The sequence below is a fragment of the Triturus cristatus genome, chromosome 3_1, assembly GCF_964204655.1.
Source record: "Triturus cristatus chromosome 3_1, aTriCri1.1, whole genome shotgun sequence".
NCBI classification, from domain to species: Eukaryota; Metazoa; Chordata; class Amphibia; order Caudata; family Salamandridae; genus Triturus; species Triturus cristatus.
Genome location: NC_140583.1, coordinates 1,087,479,953 through 1,087,505,141, shown reverse-complemented (window position 1 = coordinate 1,087,505,141; position 25,189 = coordinate 1,087,479,953). Strand labels below are relative to the sequence as shown.

General features: G+C 47.2%; 1 protein-coding gene across 1 annotated transcript in view; it reads right to left on the bottom strand.

Annotated features, from left to right (window-relative positions):
- Positions 1–7,060: 7,060 nt before the first annotated feature.
- Positions 7,061–25,189, bottom strand: part of OAF (out at first homolog) — an 86,482-nt gene continuing 68,353 nt past the window's right edge. The window contains exon 4 of the mRNA XM_085645954.1: positions 7,061–9,550. Within this exon, the coding sequence (XP_085502080.1) occupies positions 9,276–9,550 (275 nt within the window). The 3' untranslated portion in view covers positions 7,061–9,275. The remainder of the gene's footprint in view (positions 9,551–25,189) is intronic.

Genomic DNA, 25,189 nt, shown 5'->3' with positions numbered 1-25,189 from the left:
CTACTTCCTCTGGACTTCTGGATGCTTCATTTGAAGGTCTTTTGTAGGAAGTTTAAAACCTGGTGTTTCTCTTCTGCTCACAGGTGGGTTCTTCTATGTAATGGTGTGTACCTTTAGCCCTAGTGCAAGGCTACTCTTTGAGCAGCAATGCACTCAAAATTCTTGCATTCAAGGCTGTAAGGCACCACTCTAGGGCACAGATTTACTAATGCTTTGCAACAGGTTTGTAATGCAAACCCGAAACAAAGTACTATGCTGGGATTTATTCATTGTATTGGATAGTTTCTTAAAGTAACATAAAATGTTGCTCCATGCTGCCTTGCATCACTTTGCATCAAGGGGGTGCTCCATTAGTAGTGCAGGGGCATCTTCACTAAAGGGACATTAGAGCTTATATTCCTTGCTAGTATTGGAGCAGAGAGAAACTTTGCTGCAGAGGGGACAACCTGTAGGAGCAATTTTTTTCTGAAAGGGATAGAGAGCCAGTGTCAAGACTGTAGTGATGGCAAGGAATGGTAGGGCAGGAGTGAAAAAGGCACACGAGACAGACTGCTACTCAGGGACGCAGCTGTCATTAGTGAAGCAGGCCGTGTTGCATTGGAGCCCAGGAGTGTGAGGGGCTCACAAATCCCCCAAATATGGGGAGCAGTTTTTGTTGATCAATTTCTGGTTTTGTTTCATGCATTTTACTCTTTTATAAGTCTCACATTTACTGTGGATTAAGAGATACAGCAAAGGTACCCCTGAAATGGTCTTGCAAGCCCAAACCCCTGCGCTCAGTCCTGCCCTTCCAACTCCTCTAATCCTTGCCATAAGGCTTTGGAGGCGAACCCCTACTTTGAAACATTTAGCTTAAGGGGGCTCAGCTCAACAATGTTTGAAGACCTTGGCAGTAGTCTTTTAAATTTGCTGTATGGCCTTTTTGATGGCCTTCGTCTACTGTGGAGTCAACAACAGCCTGGAGAGATCAGGAGACACTGGGACTGGACTCAGAATGGGAGCAGAATGGATGGACACTGGAAGAGAAGAGCTCTTAGATTACAGGTTATGCAGCTTCTCGCCTGACCGTGACCAGGTGACTGAGTGGCGTTACAAGCAGGACTGCTGCTTCAAACACAAGCTCTTCTTGTGTTTCACTACAAACAACTTATCTTCCCCCTCTCTGATCACCTTCTATCTTGGAGAGAGGTAATTTTTTTTTTTTAACTTTTTATTAGAAATACTTCGACAACAAGGCATAGTTCTGTGCAATATTCCTTTTGGCTATCATGCACCCGAGTGTGACCCATTGTATGGCGTAGGTGTTGAGGTCTGTGGGTTCCCAGATATTAAGGAGGCATCTAGGAGCTTCTGGCCGGATTTCAGCCTCTAAGGTTTCACTCATAATTGAATGTATTTTATGTCAGTACTCCTGAATTAGTCTACAATGCCATATGATGTGTATGAAAATACCTGGCTGGGAACACACCCGTCTGCAAGACCCATCCGTACGACCCCCCATGTGCACCAGTTGAGGTCCTGTTATATATATTCTGTGCAAGATTTTGAGTTGCACCAGGCGGAGCCGTGCTGATATTGCGACTGCTTTAGGGGATGAGATCGCCGTCTGCCACCCTTCGTCGTCTAATTCAATACCGTCCTCCGTCCATTTCACCCGCAGTAGGGCCAGGGGATCACGCATGTTGTTAATTAGTTTTCTGTACGTCAGGGATATAGCCCGCTCAGGCAAGTGCCCATCAAGAAGCCTATCCTTCAAGGGGGAGCTATCCGGTAAGGAGGCGTCCCTTGGCAGTGCTGTCTGTAATGCGTGTCGGACTTGAAGATATCTGAATAACTCAGAGTCAGCAAGTGAGTACTGAGTCTTCAGCGCGCTAAACGGTTTTACTCCCTCTGCCTCCCAAAGATCACCAATAGTGGAAATACCAATCAGGTCCCACTTATCAAACCCCTTTGAGTTGCCCAGGTAACCTAGCTTTTGTGAGTCCCAAAGCGGGGTGGCAAGTGTTAGTCTGTTGGCCCAGCCCAGTGACTGTCGCAGCGTGCCATATCTTAAATGTGTGCTTGGTGGGCCCTGTGAGTTGGAATTTGCCAGGTGCGGAGTACAGTGCCCGACCGTACGTCCCGTTAGGAAGGAGCCAGTGGCCATACGGAATCCCGGGGCATCGGGGGGTCCGTAGGTGCCATGGTTTATAGCTATAAGATGAGCGGCCCAATAGTATTTTTTAATGTCTGGCAGTCCAATTCCACCATCGTACCAACCAAGCGTGAGTTTTGATAAGGTTATGCGTGGCCTTCCACCTCAAAGGAGGTCCCTTTGAAGGCCCTCTATTTCCCCAAAATACGAATTGGGGACAGGGTCCGCGGCATTTTGCAGTGCATAGAGGAAACGTGGCAAGGACATCATTTTAAATAATGCTGCCTTGCCCAACAAAGTGATAGGGAGCGATTTACAGTGTATAATGTCGCTGTAAGAGGTAATTTTTTACTAGACACACAGTCCCGAAATTTTGAAAATGTGGGAAGACCTACAAAGTTGGCAGTAAAGCACCATATCCCTTTCAAAAGGATTTGGAAGCAAGGACCAGAACTCTGTGTGCTGGGGCCACCCTAGAAGAGGCTCTCCTGTGTCAATTTCACAAGGCCTTCATTGAGTATGATGGCGCCACCTAGCGGCACACAGAAGTTGTTTCTTGACAAATCACTGAACCAAGTCTGGACCCCGGGGGAATATTTTAAAGGTGGGGAATCTGCAGTTAGGAGTATCGATTAGACCACGGGTACTCACAATCATTTGCCCAGGAGCCGCAAAGTACAGTCTGTGGTTTGACCGAGGGCCGCACTGATACCAGCAAGGTGGCAGTAAGGGGTCTGGGTTGGTCAGGGATTGTGCAAGGATGTATAAAAACATGTTAAATAAGCAGGCAGGCACTTATTTTCAGGTTAATAAATGCTGGCCCGTTTATTTAACATTTTTTTCTAAATATAATTGCTCAGCCACTAAACAGCAGCTTGTGCTGCTGTTCACCAGTAGGGCTGCATGTGAAGGTCAGGAGGGCCGCAAACAGCCCCCGGGCCGTACTTTGAGTATCACTGCATTAGACTAATGGTTACTTCAGACCGGAGTGCAGATGTTCTGAGATAACTTTGCTCCTACTATAGTTTGGCTCAACCTCTTAATATCTTTCAGATGAAAGATATATAAAAACATGTTTTCAAACCTTCACATTAGCACAGCTCCATAGGAGTAGATTTCCAATAAATGCATATAGTGATTAAAAGGAAAAACGCTGTAGTGTAGAGTACAAGTGATTTAAATAGTGGGTGGTAAATCCGTCACAGACACAAGTCATAAAAAAAGAGAAACATAAAACACAAACAGTAAAAATATATATATACATTGTAACCTTACGGAAGAAAGTAAGAAACCAAGTGAGTGCAATACTATTATGAACTTGGGTTCCGTTTTCTAATTGAATTTTAGGGATCAGTCCCTGTATGCAAACAATAGGCAATTTGAATTGCTTAACACTTGTTACTGCAGATCCCAATATCTTCTTGTATTTTAAAATACTTTTATGTCTTACTTGTGTTAATAGAACTTTATCCTTTCTCCCATGTCAGAAGAAATTCAATTAGTACTGTTTTTGTTCTATTTCACTTATTAGTTGATGCATTCAATTACCGGTTTGGATAGTAATTCTTACCTGGCTCTCTGGTGTGTGGACTCCTATATATTTGGTGGCTTATTTTTCATGGCAAACCTGTGCTTATTTGAATTTAAATGCATTTTTTTTTACTTAAATCATTATCTTAAATTGACAATTTTTCACATAACTTAATTTCCTTGTGCTAATAGTGTCACAAAATTCTCTACAGTTCTATTACTACCACGGCCAGCACTGTGCATATTAACAAATGAGCTACAGTAATGATTACTAATAGGCTGTCATTTCACAATATTCCTGTAATACTTTCACTTCAGCTGCAATATGGGTCCAAATGTCTCAGAGCATAAAATAACTAGATTTCAGTTCGGGCAAAGAAAGCAACTAAACAGGAACTTCATCCGCAGGGCAGTTTCAGCAACTTATGAAATTGAGACATTGTGGATGCTCTGTAAGAGCGTGTTGGAGGCAACCCGAAAAAGATTCACCACATGATGGAGCATGTGCTTATATGCTTGCTAGCCAGAGTATAGTGCAACATCTATTTTCACTCTATCTCCTATCGTGGACATGGCATACAGTACTCAATTTATTATTTTGATGAACTGTCGGACTAACTGTTTCCAAAATATGTCCTCTACGGTAGCAAGTATAACACCGAAGATGCATTTTTCTTGGGTTTGAGAACTTGTAATAAGTTTCCTTGTGACATTCAATCACTTTCTGATAGTTATGTGGTGCTGCACCACATAATCATGAGACAAAATGATGCATTAAGTATAGCCCATACATTGCCATTCCAGGGGTGCCTTGTCTGCTCCCAGGTGAACACAAACTAAAATATTATTTCTTAAAGGGGCCTTCCAGGGGGAAGGGGGTGGTGGAGGAGGAGGAGGGAGGTGGGAATAGGGAGGCAGAAGCAGAGGGAGAAACCCATTCTCTTTCACTAATCCTACATCTCTAACAAGCATCAACAAAGAGCATTCTACGGTGGTGCTTTGTTTTATGACGTCAGCAGGATTTGGCGGCGTACAGCGACATGTGCCCGAACGCTGCTCCAATTTTGGAAAGAGTTTAAGACTACCCTCTTTAAAGAGCATGACATCACAATGCATTTACCATCCTCAGCACAGCTCCATCTCCTTTCCTGTTGACTTTATGTGAGTCTTTCACCGTGTACAGTGCTCTGCTGCCTTTCGGCTAGGTTTGTGCTATAGAAATACCATAAACGTATCTGCAATTCAATGGGCCACCCCTTTAAAAGGGAAACACAGATTCACAAGTTAAGGTACTACCTTATCTCTCAAACCAGCTGTTCTCAATTAACCTTAACCCGTACACTGCCAATTCTTGGGATAGGATGACATCAGAGACGAGTAAGTGACCAAGCGAGTATGTAGTTAAACGTGTAAGAGTTAGTATGATCCCATCTCCATGCAGTACTTGAAATGGCAAAATAGAAATGCAGGTACTCTGTAGCAGAGTACCTGCTCGTTTCTGAGAAGTGCTGGTACTTTCCAATTAAAAGTAGTACGTTTCCCTTGAGAAGTGCAGGAACTCTCCCTCTCAAAATAAAGAAGTGCCGGTTCTCCGTACCAGACAGTACCGACCCATTTTAAGCACTGTCTCCACGTAGCTGGAGTAACACTGAATTGAAATGGTGAGTGTGCAGTTGTTTCTTTGCCTTAGAATAATGCCAACATGCTCCTTATATGCAGAACTTTGTGTGTTGTGTTCTTGTCAGTTTTTTCCTTAGAAATGTGACTTGCATCCATGCTTAATCATTCAGTATGCAATTTCCGATATTGAACATTGTGTACTATGCTGCTGTACCTATATAATCATGCTTGACATGGAAAGAAGAGCATGGACAGGTGGCGCTAGAGCTACAGTAGCACCGTAACATGTGAAATTCATGTCTTGACTTTTTAGGAAATAGCCACTAATAACACCCCTCCCCTGTCAATCTCAGCTTCCATTAAACTTTTGTGGAGCGAATGCCCGTTCCTGTTTTAACTGATTGGTGGTTATAATGGCGGACGCTTCCATAAACCTCTTTTTTCCCTCGATTAATGTATAATTTTGAACCTGAACAGTTTAATGTAATGTTTTTAGGTATGTGAACTTTAAGGTTTAATTTTTGTTAGATAACATTGGAATACGTTTAGTTTCACAAACACCAAAACATATGGTGGGTGGGTGAGTTTACACACGAGGTGACACTGTTGGGTCGCCTGGATTATTGTTTTTGTCTGGAATGTCCGCGAACATTGGATTTGTTATTTGAGCCCAACAGAATAGATGGGTGTGACGGTTGAAATCACTCTTTGTCCATGCAGACTTTCAGTCTGTGTTTGACATAATATCCGGGACCACTTATGTTTGCAAATATTCGTTGCAATTGATAAACACGTGCACTGTTCTAATTTCTATCGTTCACAAAAAAAAAAAGATGATTTTCGTTAACATTAACAGCAGGCGCGCAACACCCATTGGACTCAAAGGGCTTCAGCCCCCCCCCCCCCCCCCCACCCCCCGTCGTGTGTGGCAGCCCGGGATGAGACAGCTTCCCGGGCAAAAAAGCAGCCGCACCCGAGCACTTCACAGGTCTTTAAAAGACCATTTGCATGTTAATGAGGCCTCGCAGTTGTTTCACCCCTTCTAAGAGCCCCTGCAGCTCCACTCTGCCTATTGCTTAAAGTTCAGCCCCCCCCCGAAATTTTTGCTCAGCCCCCCCCCCCGAAATTTGGCTCTAGTTGCGCCTCTGATTAACAGACATATGTCCAGTGGGCACTCATGTTTTGCATAAAAACTCAACAATAGCTCAAAAAACACACAGATAAAAGAGATACAGAATAAAGGAGGTGCCGCTTTGCTGACACAATACGACACACTTTAGTTTCACGGTTTGAGTAGCTTGTGACAGAAGCAGCCTATTGCGATTTCCGTGTTATTTGGAAAAGTACCCGATTTTGGAAAACATTACAACTTTTGGCCTTCTGGACTGATCTGCACCATAGTTCCCACACTGAAGGGCTACATCTCGACGGTCTAATTAATTGATTTGGCTCAATTTGGTCAATAAAGTCATTAACATGAAAAGGCAGATTTTCTAATGAGTGAGGTGCCAACCTTATGCAGAGGTGCAGCGGTAGCTCTCCAAATATATACATTTTACTGGTGTTCCCACATACAAGCAGCATAGATATAAAACTACAGGACCCACACTGGTAAATATTTGTGGGTGCGCCCTCTTTAAAATTAATAGGACATGTATGAGCGATTGTGCCTAGTGTCTGGGCAAGACTTATCACATCTATCCACTAGGGGGCAGAGGTACGCCACACAACGCGGTCATATACAAATACAACAAAAAAATACATGGACGACTGTCGTGCAATGCACTTATAAGGTGTCTTATGTACCATTATAGGATAAATAAGCTTTATTATTCGTACATTCAAATATTGTCACTTCATGTTTTAATATAAAAATTTCCCCACCCGCCCCAATAAGATTCGTAAAAAAATATGTGTTTCCACTTTCACATCAGCATTGTTTCATTGAAATGTTCATGGAAGCATTCAGGCAGTGAGTGCGTGAGGTGAGGGGTACATCCTGGTCTCCCCAGGTTACCTCACAGTGTCAAAGACAGGAGAACGTGGCAAGAGAATTGAGGGGCCTTGGAGGTCACACAACTAGGTCACGGTTTGGGTGAGTCAGCAAATTCGGGGGACCAGAGGGACGTTGGAAGTTAGAACACAAGGTCAGCTGCAGGTCAGAAAGGGCCGAGAGTTGTGTGGCTTTTAAGGTCTCAGTTCAAGATCAAAGGTAGGAGTGAGCACTGGATAGTAGGAGGAATTTAAAGGCATTGCAGCTCAGACGCCAGGGTTGATGTGAGGATTGCAAGGTCACGATAAATGAGGGCGGTGGATAGTCCACGAGAAAGGTGAGGGGGCTGCAAGTTCACGGGAACAGACAGCAATGTCTGGGTTCAGGCTGAGGACAGCAATGCCAGGAGAACTGAGGGACGCGAGGCGAGAGAGGTCTTAAAAGTCAACATGGCCGCCTATGCCAAGGGATAGCTGACAGAGTAGACAAGCATTGGCATAGCCAATAGGTCTCGCATTTGGGCCTTATAAGTATTTAGCCATGTAACAGTTGCATAACAAAATACTTATAAGGTCCCAAAAGCGAGACCTATTGGCTATGCCATGCGGCCGCAAAAGTGAACGCGATCAAAGATCAAAGCGGCCGTGAAAGTAATCGCGGCGCGCGCGCCCGTGCACATGCATTGTAGCTCTAGGTTGGCCTGGTAGCACTTTTGGAGCCCTCTCAATAAGTCTCGCCAGACCAGCGCAAGCGCTGGGTCAGGCGAGACCTAAAAAACAAGCAGATGCATTTGCGGTCAAGCAGTCAGGTCAAGCTGGGGAGGTCAAGCAAAGTTTGGGGTATATTGAGGGGGAATGGAATCTACAGAGACTGTGACATCTTTGGAATTGGGACGAAACGGACAGATACAAATTTGGGTGAGGATGGGGAAATGTGGCACAGACAAAAGAGCTCAACAACAATATGAGTGTCCTGGGTTTAGACTGCATACAAGAAGTTTTGTAAGTGATGCAAATGATTCTAGCGGAAATGACGGATGGAGCATGGGAGGTCAAGCTATGGGATATTAAGACTTTGAGTGATGGAAGAGCACATAGTTCAGGCAGTGCGAGAGGAAGGGGCATAGGTCGCATGTCAAGGTGCTTCAGGAGAAACAGGAATGGTAGGTGAGGGCAGAGGTGAAATGGACAGAAGGGGCAGGGATTGTTGAATGGTGAGTGGGCATCATAGGTACGTCACTAACATCTGAGGTCAAACAGCGTGGAGAAGGAGACAAAAGCTGATGATGGTGACAAAGGATGAAGCCAGAGGAAGCTGAATTGGTCACTAGATCTTCATTTTAAGTTCTGGCATAGCGTATTTCCTGGACAATGTTTATGCCATGCTGGTTTGCATTTAAAAACATGGAATATACTGTGGGATAAAAAATGTTTTTAAAAAATGATTCACAGTTTACACTGATTGAGAAAATCCTCAGTCTACAACTTCATTAGAGCTTGGCCAACAGTGCTGTAGTGCCTCCAGATACCACAAGTCATGGTGTCTTGTCCGACCAGCGCAGACCTGCAGGGCTGGTGGCACACAGTGCTTGGCACTGGCTCCTTGGAGGAAGGGATCATTCATTGATTTGTGCATCTTCAAATAACCTGCTACAGCTGTTCCGACAGCCGTTTTCTAAAAGTTTTCACAGATGGCCAGAAAGAGCCCTACAGCCCCGGGCCTGAATTCTGTTCTCAATGTGAAACTAATAGTCTTCGACTATACGAAGAGTACCCATGCAGTGATGCTCCAGGAAAGCCTGGTGCCATTCAAGGTGAAAGAGAAGGCAAATAGTGAAGGCACTGAAACACCGCAAGACTTCAGAGAATTGAGTATTGAGAACTTGCGATGCATTATTGTTCAAAGTGCTTGCCCTAGATCGTCTCAACTCCGGGAGATGAATAAGGGATTTTTGGCCACAAGTGTTACAGGAAAAAAATATGGAGCACTGAAGGCCTGCTAGGTCTCTTCGTCCCACAGGCAGAGCTGTTTCTGAGGCACAAAGTAGCCGAAGCTGTACGCCTTTTGGCAGCTGCGAATTCCACATTTGTAGGTTGAGGCTTTGCCGGCTGCATCTCGATTCTTGCAATATTTCAGCATGCAGGGGTACCACTCTATGCTGAGCATGTAGGTGCAGAGGCAAGGCTTCCACAGGTCTGTGCACAGCTTGCATCGCTCCAGGTCGGGAATATCCACAGATGAAGGTAGAAGCTCAAACATAGAGTCGTCCATCCCTATTTAGACAGGAAACAAGAAAACAACACTGTTCATGCCAGGAATTTAGCTACAAAAGAGAACTGGAGAGCGAGTCACACAAATGCCTGGGAAGCAAAAAATAGAACCTCAAGCATAAACAGCGTAAAATTATAGTGCGTGTGTTAAATCCAAGATGGAACTCACTACCTCCACACAACATATAACCTCGAACACAAAGCAAGCCAGATCTGGAGGAAGTACAAAACCTTATTTGGGGCCATACAACCCTAGAAAAGAATTGGCCCCAAACATAGCCAACCATCCTTAGAAGGAATCAACAACCATTAAAAAAACACAACCATTCTTTCCACGGAGGCAGCAATGATTCTCTGTCAGTCATCAATCCATAAAAGGAAACACAGGATCTGAAATGGAACCAGCAACAGAAGCAATCTGAGCATCTCCAAAAAGCCATCCACAAGAATCACAAACACAGCCAACCAACCTAACAGGAAACTATGGCCTACAAACACAGCAATCCATCCTCAAGGAAAAATAGAACCATAAACATAGCCATAGCCATTCATCTCCAGAAAAAAGCCAAGGTCATCAAACACTGTCATCCACACTCTATTAGGAAGCAAACTGCAACACATACTTCAACTCTGTGGGAAAATGTAGAATTACAAACATGACCAGTCACTCATCAAACAATGAACTGAAAACAACACTCCCCCTTAAGAAGGCTGCAATAAATCGCAGTCATCTACCCCCATATATAGAAACATTATGCCCAAAGAAAAAGTTACTTACCTTCAGTAACACAGAACCCTCGCCCTTTTGACTATGCCTCCCATGCTTCAGATTGAGCTAGAAAACTTTTCCGCCAGCAAGAACTCTCCAGCACTGCCAAGGTGATCTGTTCTGGCCCCACCTAAAACTCAATTTCCAGACCTCATATCACCAGCAGATAATAAATTGAAATCAGTACGCTGCTGTTAGTTTGATATTTGTGTGTCCCCCATCAAGGGTTGCAGAGAGGAACCAAAAAAGCCATGACAGCGTCAAATACACGGCATAAAATGTTTGCAAACTTTGAGATTCTATTAATCTTGGAACTAGGAGGAGCAGGGCAGCGTGGAATCCACAGGAAGATTACACATACACCAGAGGTATCATTACCAAAGATAAGTAACTTTTTCTTCTGTTGATTACATCTTCTTGCAGATTCCTCAGCTCATGAAGGAGTCCCAAAACAATACCTCAGTAGAAGGTGGAAATGGGTAGTGACGGCTAACCAAGGAAATCATGCAACACAGTTCAGGCAAACTACCCCTCACTCTGAGCCCAAGACGGGCAGCAGTAGTGCTTTGCAGAGGTGTGCAGGATCAAACATGTACTGCCATGCAAACATCTGCAATGTGGATGCCTATGGTAAGCAGTCATGGCCCTTGTGCAAAGAGCAATAATGCCCTCCGGGTAGTTTTTTTTGGCCAGTGTACAGCATATCTTGCTACATACGATGATACAGCATGAAATAGTGCGTTTAGTCACAGCCTTGCCCATTTAACCTCCAGTGAAGCCCACAAAAAGAAGATCATCAACTCTGTTCTGTCACATTGAGATATATGCAGTACAACATCACACACTTGTGATGCCGCCTAAGCAGACCCTTATCCTACTTGCTGAATGTGCAGGAGGAAAGACACATGGAAGTGTAACTGGCTGGTCTATTTGAAAATACAGCAACTACTTTGGGTAAGAATTATAGGCAGATGCAAAAGACCAACTCACACCTGGGTATGAAACTGAAGGGTGACAGACGGAAGGGCCCGATATCCTCCAACCCTGAGAGAATAAAAATATATCCCCAACAGCAGAACTCTTAAGAATAAAAAGCTGAACTGGAGAAATGCACATTGGCTAAAATTGAGATGCTATCAAGAAAATCAAAGCAAGATTCAAAATCCACTTATAAACAATAAATAAAGTGAAAGGGAGCAAATAAAGCACATCTTTCTGAAAGCAAACCACTAGTAGTGTTTTAAAAAGGGACGGTTGGCTAGGAAGATGTAAACACAGACAAAGCTCTCAAGTAGCTTTTAACCCCTTCAGTGCCCATGACGAGATAGTCTCGTCATGGAGCGCGGTTGCGCTGTGCCCATGACGAGACTATCTCGTCATGAACCCCGCCCGCTAATGAAACGCCCGGCACAGGGCGTGGAAAGGGCGGGGCACTGAAGAGGTTAACGTTGGCCACCACTTGAACAAGAAGTGCTGAGGACAAAGCAAACCTCAAGACATCAGACAGATGATATGTATAAAGAATAAATGCCTTCTGACTCACTCCACTGGAATACATTTGTTCTAGAGGCCTGCAGGGATGGATTTAGAAGCAGGTTTCCTGCCCACTAAAGTGACATCTGTGAGGTCATCAGGAAGACAATATAATTATAGATGAGACCGCTCAATCTCCGTGTGTTCAGCTGCAACATTTGGGGTTTGGATAGGGGGAGAGAGGTGCAAGAGCGGGTCCACTATATGGGTCATAGGAAGAGGAGACCGAATGCTGAATGCAAACACTTCGGTGTACCAGGTCCTCCTCGCCTAGTGTGAAGCAAGCACAATCTGTGCCCATTCCTCCCACTATTTGTGAAAAAATCTGTACAAAAGTGGAATCTGCATGAATGTGGACAGCTGGCCTGACACCAGCCAACACTTTCCCTCAGAAATGCATCCAGCAAGAAGTGTAACATCACAACGGACGGAATGCTGGAGAACCACGCCTCCGAATAGCCGAAGGTGACCGCTTCCCCACCCCCAACATGGCGAGTGTTACCTGGTGTGAGGCTGCAGCTCGGAGTCGCGAGTGATTCTTTTTTTTTTTTTTTTTGAAAAAGTTTTTATTGAACAATAATTCGGTTACAAGTACGGGCCTACAACCACCCGGGCCGGCCGCTAGGTACAGAAGGAAATATACACATATCAAGGCTGCAATCAGTTCCCAGGGCGCTGCCCCGCAGTGGCTCCAGATAGTTCTCGAGGAACAGGAAGCGTAAGTCCAACAATCACAAAAACAAAAGGAAAAACAATAAAAAACAAAAGGCGAGTTATGAGGGAAACCAGTGCGGATCAGGCTCCCCCCGGGAAACTCCCGTCAGGACAATTGAGCAATCCGCTAAAGAGAGGAGTACCGGGAGGCCGGGGACGGAGGGGGGGGGGGGAGGGGGTCAAGGGAGATGAACGTCCATATGTAGTTGTTCCAAAAGGCGCCAGGAGCCATCAAGGGTCAGGGGGACATGGCGATATCAGTGTCTACCAGGGGGGGGCGTACAGATGCCTCCGCGATACGCGTTCCATTGCCCCCAAATGCTACCCCATGCCCCCGGCTTGCCACGGGCCACATACACTGTCTTCTCCCTAAACATACACCAGTCCATATTCTCCTTCCATACTGACACGGTGGGCGGCCGTTGAGCGCCCCAAAGTTGCGCTATGTCCCTCTTGGCAATCATGTTCCCTAGGGCCGCCCACCGAGTCTGAGCCGCGCTGTAGTCATTGGGCTCCCACACATTCAGGACACAGCGACGCACCTCCGGCAGCAGCACAACCCCAGTAACCTGTCCCATTACCGTGTGGACCCGGCGCCAGTAGTCCGCCACCTCGCGGCACTCCCAAAGGATATGAAGAAAGGTGGCGCTGAGCCCACAGCCTCGCTTACAGAGCCCGTCGTCGGAAAATCCCATCGAGACCAAGCGCGGACCCGTCACATACACCCGGTGGAGAATCTTGAGCTGTACCAACCGGAGACGAGCCGGAATGGCAACCTCCTTGGGGGACGACAGTGCAGACTGCCAATCTTCGTCGTCCAATTCCACCCCATCCCCAGTCCAAGCCTCCCGAAGGCGCACAAAAAGGTCCGCCCGGTGATTAATTAATTTTTTATAAATTAAAGAAATAGTACTATCAGGGACATGTTCGTCAAGTATGCGGTCCTCGAGGGGCGAGGAAACAGGGATCTTGGTCCCCTCCCCGAAGACCGAGAGCAGGGCGTGTCGAACCTGGGCGTAGCGGAAGAACTCCCTGTCGGTCAGCTCGTATTCTGCCTGGAGCACCGCGAAAGTCTTGACCGCGCCCTTGTGCCACAGGTCTCCCACTTTGCTGATACCAATCGTGTCCCACTGGTCAAACCCCTTCGTGGTCCACAAGCTGCCCAGGCGGTCGGAGGCAAACAAGGGAGTAGCACATGTTAATCGCTCACTCCAGCCCATGGCCGCCGTGGCAGCCCTCCAGGTCCGCACAGCAATCTTAGTAGGACCCGTAAGGGTCCGGCCAGCCAGGCAGGAATAAAGTGCCCTGTTGTAGTTCCCGCCGGGAAGCAGGAACTTGTCCATCTCATACGCCGGATTCAAGCCGGGCGCATACGTGGCGTGGTTAATGGCAGATAGCTGCGAGGCCCAATAGTACCTGCGAATGTCAGGAAGCGCGATGCCCCCGTCATACCAGGGGAGAGTGAGCTTGGCAAGAGCAATACGCGCCCGCCCGTCCCACACCAGTCTCCTCTGCAGGCTCTCCACCTCCCGAAAGTAGGCCACTGGGATAACGTCGAAGGAGTTCTGGAGTGCATAGAGGAACCTGGGAAGGGACATCATTTTGAACAGCGCGGCCCGACCCAGCGGGGACAGGGGCAGCCTGCACCACCGGGCCGTGTCCTCCCGCAGTCGCCGAAGTGGACGCAGGAGATTCTGCTCATAGCGAGCCGCCGGGTCCAGCGAAACGTATATCCCCAGGTACTTAAAGCCGCTCAGAGATATTTGAATCGGGAGCCGAGGCGGCAGGAGAGGAGGACCACCAGAGATGGGATAAACGCAGGATTTAGACCAATTGATCGTGAGACCCGAATTGTTCCCAAAGGAGGTCAGAACGTCAAAGAGGACGTTGAGCGACTGCCGTGGTGAGGTGAGATACAGGAGAATGTCGTCCGCATACAGCGAGACCCGATCTTCAAAGCCCGGGCCCCACCGGATCCCTCTAAGCGAGGGCTCCCAACGGAGCCAGGCAGCGAGTGGCTCCAGGGCGAGAGCAAAAAGCAACGGGGACAACGGGCACCCCTGCCTCGTGCCCCTGCCAAGGGCAAAGGGCCGAGAGACCCGCCCATTCACCACCACTTGAGCCATGGGTCCCGTGTAAAGGAGCCTCACCCAGCCAATAAATCCCTCTCCAAAGCCGAATTTATCCAAGACGGCCCAGAGGAATGGCCACTCAATAGTGTCAAAGGCCATCGTGGCATCCAAAGAAACCAGCACGGCCGGTTCGGAGAGGAACTCCGCCCTGGCAAGGGCACCGTGAAGACGCCGCAAGTTAAGAGCGGTGTTGCGGTGCGGGATAAAGCCGCATTGGTCCGGATGTATAAGGTCGCACACGACACTCAACAATCGATTGGCCAGGACTTTCGCCAGGATTTTAGGCTCCGCATTGAGCAGTGAAATAGGCCGGTAAGAAGTACAGCGGTCTCGCGGCTTGCCCTCCTTGGGGATAACGACTATAGTGGCCAAGCGCTGGTCGGCCGGAAGGGAACCCGCCGCAAGAGAGTCGCGAAACATGCGGCTGAGGAAGGGCGCAAGCTTATCAGGACGCAATTTGTATAGTTCAATGGGCAGACCGTTAGGACCCATAGCCTTGCCCGAGCGAAGGGAACGAATCGCGGTCGCTATTTCATCCGACGACAAGGGGGCGTCCAGCCGCTCTCGGTCCTCAACGGACAGGCCGGGCAGAGCAATATCTCTCAGTAAGAGGCGAGAGTCATCCTCATCCCTGTCAGTCACCGGGGAGTACACCGCCCGGAGGTGGTCGGCGAAACATTCCACAATCTCATCCGGCTCAGTCACACACACACCATCCGCAGCACGCAACTCGGGGACCACACGATTCACTCTCTCCTTTTTGTCCAGCCACGCAATCAACTTTCCCGCCTTGTCCCCCGCGTCATACAATCGGCCCTGCTGCTCCCTATACATAGTTTTGGCCGCGTCAGTGACCAGGGACCTATATTCGAACTGTTTCAGGCTAAGGGCATGTAGCCCGTCCGGAGTAACATTCGCCTCCAAGGCCGACTCCAGCCCCGAGATGTCAGTCTCCAGCTTCACCACCGCCTCGCTCCTAACCTTCTTGGCCACCACTATTTGGGCGAGGGCGTGTCCGCGTATCACAGTTTTAAAGGCTTCCCAAAGGGACAACGCAGACGACACCGACCCCTCGTTTTCACTGAAATATTGGTCCATGGCCTTAACCAGGCTGTCACGAGTCACAGGGTCCCGCAAGTACCAGGGGTTAATGGGCGCTATCCGCCCTGCGGACCGCGACCCGGTGTCAAAGAGAAGCCACAGCGGAGAATGGTCGGAGATACCACGCGCCAGGTGTCTGACCTCTCGAATCCTACCAGTCTGCGCCGCGGGCATAAGGAAGTAGTCTAACCTGGAGAGACTCCCATGCGCCCCCGAATGAAAGGTGAACTGACACTGGGTCGGATGCATTAGTCTCCAACTATCCACCAAGCCGAAGGTCTCCAACATCCCACCCAGCCATGACTGGGCAGCGGGGAGGGTCCTTGGTGGGTGACGATCCAGTTCACCCGAAACCACAGAATTAAAGTCCCCGCCCATGAGCAGGAGGCCGTCCGGAAGGTCAAGCAGCATTCGACCCAAGTCAATAAAGGTGGAGTTCTGGAGGCCCGGGGGGACGTAGACTGAAACCAGGGTAAGGGGCTGCCCCTCCCACCTCCCAATCAAACACACATAGCGCCCTCTGTCATCCGAGACTATCCTCGTGATCTCCACCGGAAGGGAGGTTCGCAGGAGAATGCCCACCCCCCTGGAGCCAGTTGTGAAACCAGAATGGGCTACGAGGCGGTATCCCCCCCTGTTCATCGCATGGCAGACATTGCCGACCAAATGCGTCTCCTGGAGAAACACCACATCAGGAGTCAAACGACGCAAATATTGCAGTACAACACCCCGCTTAATACGGTCCCCCAACCCATTGACGTTCCATGACATAAGCCTCAACCCGTCTCCCCCCATCCCCTCCAATAGATCAAGAGGCCCCCAGCCCGCCGCACAGTTCCCAAATATGGACAAAAATCAATACCTCGCCCTGTAAACAAAAAACACACAACAAAACAACCCCTCTTCCCCCCCAACCCCACCCCAAGTCCAACTCCCCCCACCCTGCACCCCTGCGGGCCAAAGACCCCCCCCAACTTGCAGTGTGCCTGTCGCCCCACTAACCCCATTCTACAAAAAGACCCCGGAGGAGGAAAGGGACCCGAACCCGCCCGCACCCCTCACGGGTCCTGGTAAGACACAGTATGCAAAAGAGTAAGACCCAACTGTACAGTGCAAAACCGCAAAAGCAAAGACCAAATGTCAGTCTAAGGGGACCCGTCACCTGCGGTGCCCCCAGAGGGCCCGGGCCGGCCACCCCCGTCCGGCAGCGAGTCCAGCCAGTCACTTGCGGCCACAGGAGAGTCAAAAAAGGCTGTCCGCTCTCCATGCTCCACTCGTAGTTTCGCCGGGTAGATCATCGAATACTTCAGGCCTAGCTCGCGGAGACGGCGCTTCACCCCTTGGAATCCCATCCGCTGTTTCTGGACCAGTTGTGTGAAGTCCGGATAAAAATTGATGGTCGAGTTCTCGTAGCGGACCGGGCCACGGGTCCGTGAAGCCTGCAGAATAGCGTCGCGGTCCCTGTAGTGGAACAGTTTAGCCACGATAGGCCTCGGGGGGGCCCCCGGCCGCGGCCGGCCGCCCGGCACTCGATGGGCCCGCTCCACGGCGAAGAATTTGCTTAGGCCAGCCGGGGACAGCTGTTGCATGATAAGTTCCTCGACCACGAGGTCCACCGGGCGGCTGTCGGAGGACTCCGGTACACCAATGATGCGGATGTTGTTGCGTCGGGCCCGTCCCTCGAAGTCCTCAAGCCGCCGGGCCATATGGTCGTTGACCACTCTAATGTCCCCAAGCGCGGCCCGCAGATCCGACACCTCCGCACCCAGGGTGGAGGTCCGTGCATCAAGGGCCTGGACCCTCTCGTTAGTTTTGGAGAGGTCGGCCCGAATCAGGGTGACATCGATCGCGACAGTGTCGATCTTACGGGCCAGGGCCTCATATTGCGTCGCGATGGTTTCCCTGATGCCCTCGATGGCGCCCATAATGTCCTGCAGGGAAGGTTCCGCAGAGACGGTCGTGCCTCCCCCTGCAGCATCCGGGGAGAGGCCAACAGCGCCAGGGGACCCCCTGCCCTGGGTGTAGCGGTCCATGTTGTTGCTCTGGACCGGCCCCTCGCGCAGAGAAGCCTTGGTCTTGCGCCCCTCCGGACCCCCTTTGCCCGCCATGTGAGCGCAGTCTCTCAATGGGACCTCCGATCAAGAGGTGTGCGGGCGCCAGCAAAAGGACCACAAACTGTCGGTGTTGGGGTCGGAGGCGTCAGGCCCACCAGTAGCAGAGGGAAGCAAGCCTCGGGCAGAGGCCCAGGAGGCACCTCGCCACCTTGAGCACGCACGCCAGCTGATCTCCTGAAGGCCAAAACCGAAACCGAAAGTGCTGAATCGGCAACTGGCACCGCGCTGAGGCCGCTGTTGTTCAATTGCAGCCCGGCCCCACGGGTCACCTTCACCCCGGCCACCTCCGTCGGGTGGGTCCCGAAAGTTCCGACGACGACAACTCAGGATTCCCAGGTCCGATTAGAGTTTTAAAAAGAGATATAAGATCAGCTGGTCTTCATCTCCCAGATTCCATAAACCAAATCAGGATAGTCTCAGGATATATTCCGAGGAGCAGAAAGGGTCCGGGGAGCCCTGTGCTCACGCGACCATCTTGGATGCGCGCTAGGCTCCTCCTCGCGAGTGATTCTTGAGCGATTCCTGCTCCCGATTTGTGCTCCCTTGTGGCTGGGGTCTCGCGGGTGATGCGAGGTCAGACGCCTTTGGAAAATATCGGCGGCATTCTCTTTACAGCCGGTTTCCAGCCTCGCACTGCAAGCTCCGCTCAGGTGTCTGGAGTGAACTTCATATTATGTGCGTTACGAAGGCACCGGGGGGCTTACACCTGCATCGTGGAGAATGAGGTAGGAGTCGATGGAGATGAAGAAATCCTCTCGCTGTTCATAGAAGGTTCAGCCAGGAAACTCAGTTAAGCGCAGGAAATACATTGACGTATTTTTTCTTCCGATGAGGGAATAACATTGACCCAACCAACGAGTGTGGCAGATAAAGCTGGCCGATAAGAGTTTGATAATTTATTTACGCGTTGTCAGTGATTCGTGAGTAATTCCTGCTGGTGTCCTGTTTTTAGCCGGTTTCCAGTCTTGCGCTGGAAGGTGAGGAGGAGGCGGATTGCAGGGCAGCGGAGCAGTTAGAGGAGCCCGCAATAGATGTCTGGATCGGACCGAAAGGAAAATAAAAGATGAAGTGTTAAGTTCGGGGGAGAAAAAAAAAAAAAGATCACGAACTGGGAGAGCCTGAAAAAATAGGAGGAAGGCATAAAAAAAAAAAAAAAAAAGGGAAATCTTTGAAGAGCCCCCCCTCACTAAAAAGACCTGCTTGGTGAATGAAGCTACAGTGGGGCGAGAATATATAATTATCTTGAAGTCGTGAGTCACGTTACATTTTACTCTTTTCAGGAGGCGTGGTGCATTTGTGCTTGTGCCGGTGGCCTGAGTACTGTAGTGAGTCAGGTCCTTTTGAGACCTAAATGCCTCCCTTATACCTTCTCTATGCTTGGAAGAGTATTACGACAAGATTATGGCGAAAGAGGTTTGGGCGGTGGAGTAAAATTGTAATTGAATGGACTTCTGGGTTTTTGGTCGGCGTGACTAGGGAGTGATTCTAATCTGAGGAGATTTATTTGGTGCTGGGGCGAGATTGGTGTGAAAAAAAAAAAATATATATATATATATATATATATATATATATATATATATATATTCACTGAAAAAACCATAGGTTTCACACATGTTATAGTTAGCTGGACATTTTACTGATAAAAAACCAATTAAATTCCCCCGTTATAGTTAGTGCAGGCAACTATAATTCACGCGACCGCAATCCTCTGCTGATGCTAATACTGTATTTAGACACTTATTTGCCCATGTCTTCTTCCATTAATTTTTAGCTATACATATATTACAAATATTTTTTTTTCATAAAGACACATATGTAATCAGCAGAAGATTGCGGTCGCGTGAGTTATAGTTGCCTGCACTAACTATAACGGGGGAATTTCATTGGTTTTTTATCAGTAAAATGTCCAGCTAACTATAACATGTGTGAAACCTATGTTTTTTTCAGTGAATTTGCAAGGTTTTTTAAATGCTAATTCCTAACTATAACGTGTGTGAAACCTATGGTTTTTTCAGTGAATTTGTACGTTTTTTTAAATGCTAAGTTACTTTACGCCATTCGTGGCGTTGCGCGCCCAGTTAACGCAGTTCGTTCCGTGCGCGCACGGTGCGCTTCGCGCACCGTGCGCGCACAGTGAGCACGCGGTGCGCTTCGCGCACCGCGCGCCCACTTTACGCAGTTAGTGCCGTGCACACACGGTGGTCACGCGGTGCGCTGCGCGCACCGCGTGCCCACATTATGCGGGATGGGCCATGTACGCACGATGCGCTTCGCGCACCGTGCGCACATGGGGGACATATTATGCGCATCTTTTTGAAATGTATTCTTTGTTAATTTTATTGTTGTTATATGCCATGCACAAATGGTGCCCTTCGGGCACCATTTGCACACGGGGTGGCACCGTGCGCACATGGGGGACATATTATGCGCATCTTTTTGAAATGTATTCTTTGTTAATTTGATATGTGTAATATGCCATGCACAAATGGTGCCCTTCGGGCACCATTTGCACACGGGGTGGGGAGAATGTGGATATTTTTTTTTTTTTATAATTTTTACCGTACGCGTACGGTAAGCGTAATCGGCGAATTTCCGAAAAAAAAAAATTTTTTTTTTGGGGCTTGAGGGTTGTTTGGGGACCCCTATATCAATGCTGGGTGGTTAGGATGTGACGAAACTGCCTCTTTAGCCATTTTTTGGCTTCGTTTTTGCTGCCCAACTCAGAGAGCGAGAGAGAAAATGGCGGCCGCCGCTTCCTGGTTTCGACCGATTCGAATGTTTACTAAGATCTAAGAGCCAATCAGAATCGCGCTCGCGCACGCCACCGTACGCGTACGGTAAGCGCACCGTAAGCTGGCTCAGATATATATATTGATTTAAAGGCTATTTTCTCAGAATCTACTGAACAGATTTACACCAAACCTACAAAAGGCACTTCCTTGACCTGAGGACTAGCTCTCTGCCAAATTTCAAGTAATTCTGTTCAGCCGTTCGGGCTGTAGCTGTGTCTAAAGGTCCTATGGAAAAATGCATGGGAAAAACGCGTTTTGGGACCCCCCTTTTATCTCAGCCCCCGCTTGACGAATCCCCCCGAGACTTTCAGGGTAGGAGCGGAGCGTAGCGCCCCACCTATTTTGAAAAATTCGCGAGGATTCGTCGACCGGCGCCAAAGTTATTCAAAATAGAATGTTGCGGATTTCCTATGGAAACAGGGTCCTAACTATAACTACCTACTGGCGACCGCCAGTAGGTAATATATATATATATATATATATATATATATATAGGCGAGGGAGCCTCACTAAGATATTTGGCGTAAAAAAAGAAATAAATAATAATTTAAACCAAGAAAATTGCAAAAAGTCAAGAGAAACAAAGGAAAAGTTGACAAAAATGGGTAAACCTGTAAAACATGCTGGCGCCAAATCAGATTCAGCAGCTCGATTAAAGACTAAATCACGCCTAGCGCAGGCAAAAGAAGCCGCACGTTTGGCCAACAAGGCAAATACTACTAATCCCTCTGGCCTCGAAAGTACTCTCGAGACCTCAGAAGAAGAGTTGCCCTGGGTGGTGAGGAACAAGGGGCAGAACAAGATAATGTGGCTTTGGATGGCCTAAAGGAAAAACTAAATGGGACAAAACAATTTCCATTGTTCTTTAAAAAAAAGCTATCCTTCAACCCACCTTGTTAATTCCACTAACCACAAAAACATATGAAGATCACTCAGTAGAACTTGTGCCGTCCTCAGTACCAATAAATTTAACCTCTTTAGATTCTGAGAGACGCCAATGTATTCAAGAGTCGGATTATCCGATAGTCCTCGAGTCAGTTAAGTGCCTCGATCGGGGTCTATCAGCACCTTCAAATCTTACAGTATAGTTGACTTAGAATTCAACTCTACCTGAAGGCTCACTGATACAGGAGGCTACAATGGCAGAAAAAACGTCCAGCGATATCACCGATTTGCAGGATAATGTTATTCAAAGCACACAAACACCGGGTGCATGCCAATTGGACATTAGAGATATGCTCAATCTCATACTGGATGAGGTTCGTGAGATAAAAAGGACCCAGAGATTGGAAATTGTTGCGTTGCATTTACGACTAGGGAAGATTGAAGAGGCAATGACAGGTTTCCCTGCCAAACTCCAGAAGGCAGAAATTAGAATTTCAGCTTTGGAAGATCAAATGAATACAGTTATCGGGGAAGTAAAAGAGGCTACTAAAAAAAGGAACTATTTGGAGAATAAGCTGGAAGAGTTAGAAAAGTACTCTAGGGGGTCAAACCTCAGGATCGTAGGAGTTCCGGAAGGTATTGAAGGCTCACAAATCCTACAAGGGGTTAACTCCTTTATAAAACAGACAGTTCTCCCAGAGTTCGAAGGAGATTTGACAGTCACTAGGGCACATCGTGTTCCAGCTCATCCCTTCCCCAACTCCACGCTACCACGAACAATCCTGTTAAATCTCGCAGACTTCAGAATTAAGGAAAGGATATTGTCTAAAGCTATTCAGCAGAGACAGTTTCCTGTAAATGAAACTACTAAATGTCGAATATTTTCAGATATGACTGCCGCTGCCGCTCGTAGAAGAAAATAATTTGTTAAGCTTCTTCACTTGTTTAAAGCCCATGGCGCCCAAGCCTCTATTGCTCAACAGTCGAAATTGAGGGTTCTAGCTCAGGGCAAGTTTTTTATGTTTTCAGATCTAGAAGAAGCTCAGGCACTATTAAAAGATTTTGAGCGGACCAGGAAATTAAAAGAGTAGTATAGAGTCTGTAAATGTTAAGACTTGTATATTTTACAGGAAATTGTCCCGTCAAGTGTCTTTGATGTATAGGGGCTAAACGGTATCCTCCTTATTCAGGGAGGAAAATGGAAGAAAAAAAAAAGGGGGAGTACTGTATTTCGGATTGTGTTGGGGAGTACTGTATTTCAGATTGTGTTGGGGGATGGGGGGACAGCGGGATCACCAGGGGTGTAATTCCAAGACACCCAGAGGACAGGGGGAAACGGTGCGAAATGTGGGTAGCGTGGTTAAAGGGGATGTCCTCACACTTCGAGGGGAGGGTTCGCGGGGGGGAAGGGGTTGGGCGTTTAGTGCAGAGAAAAGAGCAGAGCAATAAGGTGCAAAGAATAAATTATTACGAAAAACCTAATAGAAACTAGTCAATATAAGATCTTATCGGTTAATGCCAACGGAATTTTAAATAAGCAAAAGTATGGGGTGCTCATAAAATGGTTGGCATCCTTGGATCCTCAAGTTTTGTTTTTACAGGAGACACATTTGAAAATTAATTTCCCTAAATTATTTATACCCAGGATTTTTTCTAATGCTTTTTTGCATCCGCTGGTATTGCCCAAAGAGGGGTTGCTATTTATTTTTCTAGAAAAATGCCATGGGAACCGTATCAAATTCACAGGGACCCATATGGGAGATGGATTTGGGTGGCAATGAAGGTAAACAGAAAGATTTTGAATTTTATATCCTATTATGGTCTGGTTTCGAATGATCCCTCCAGTCTGGTTAAAATTAATGAGCTTATGAGGGGAGCCACCGGACAGTTTATCATAGGAGGTGATTTTAATTATATTCAGGACTTAACGAAGGATACCTTAAACAAAAACCAAAAACAATTAAAACCTAATACAAAAAACATGGTAGATGCCATTACGTTAGAGTATCAACTAATAGATACCTGGCGAGATAGAAATCCTGATAAAAATTTTTTTACTTGCTATTCACATCGTTTTAAAACTGCATCTCGAATTGATTATTTTTTTATATCCAGATCCCTTCAAATTAGTGATATTGACATTGGGTGTAATCCCTTCTCTGATAATGTTTTGTAGGGCTTAAACTTAGGTTTGAAGGGGAGAGTAGAGAACGGCCCAGGTGGCAGCTGGACCGTCTCCTCCTCCTCGATCAGGATTGGGTGAAAAATTGAGGCTTGGATCTTGGAATTTTTTTTAAATCAATGAAAACACGGCAGACCCATTTTCGGTGTGGGGTGGGTTCAAGGTGGCAGCTCGTGGGCAAATCGCCTATACGACTGCTCGATCTAACGCTCGGAGGCTTAAAATAATTGAGCTGCAAACCGCAGCCGAAATAGAATATGCTCTCCAGCTTCAGCAACGCCCCAACCAACTCGAACGGACTAGATCAGATCTGAGGGACTTTTTTACTCTAGAAGAGATTTCCAGCTCAAAAATGTACCAACAAAAGGTTTATGAAGATAGCCAGTTAGTAGGCAAACTTCTGGCCAACTCCGCTAGAAAAAACACAAGAAGCAGCTATAATAACTAAGGTGCTTGACCCTCAGACTGGTCTTGAAGTGGCCAACGGGGACTTGATCCCACAGGTTTTTTGGAACACTTTTATCAACTTTATTTGACAGAATACTCGATAGGGGAAGAACTGATCCAGGATTATTTTTCCAACGTGAACTGTCCTAAACTTTCAGGAAATCGGATCAGTCAATTAAGATCTGAGGTAGATTCTGTTGAGATATTGACAGCTATTACAGCATCTGCTGGAGCCAAAGCAAGCGGACAGGATGGTTTTCCTATAGAATTTTATATAGCTTTTTCTAAGGTGTTGATTCCACCTTTGAAAAAATTATTTAATTATATTAAAAATGGAGGTTTGGTTCCCTTATCCTTTAAAGAGGCGATAATAGTGTCCTTTGTGAAAAAAGATAAAAATCCTGCGGACGTTAATTTTTACAGGTCCATTAGTCTCTTGAATTCAGACTATAAGATCTTAATGAAAGTATGGGCTAAACGTTTTTCATTCGCCGCCCAGGAAACTATTCATATAAATCAAACTGGTTTTATAGCAGGTAGATTAATGGCAGCTAATACTGAGTTTTTAATTCATGCTTTGGATTATTTTAATTCTAACTTTACCCCGGCTTGCATAGTAATGGTGGATGCGGAGAAAGCATTCGATTTAGTAAATTGGAGAACTCTGTTTTTTGCCCTTAGTCAATTTGGCTTTCCCCTCGAGGTTATAATTATGTTACGCAATATCTACCAAGGGGCTTCGTCTCAGGTAATTATAAATTCTAAACAAGCTGGAAATATAAAAATAAACCGGGGACAAGACAGGGCTGCCCGCTTTCACCATTACTTTTTACATTTTTTATCAGCCGTTGGCAATTAAAATCAGGAATAATGCTGCTATTCGACCTCCCATTGTGGCTATGTCAAAGTTGAAACTGTTCACAGACGACATAATTTTATATTTGATGCCCGATATAGCTACTATGGAGACTGT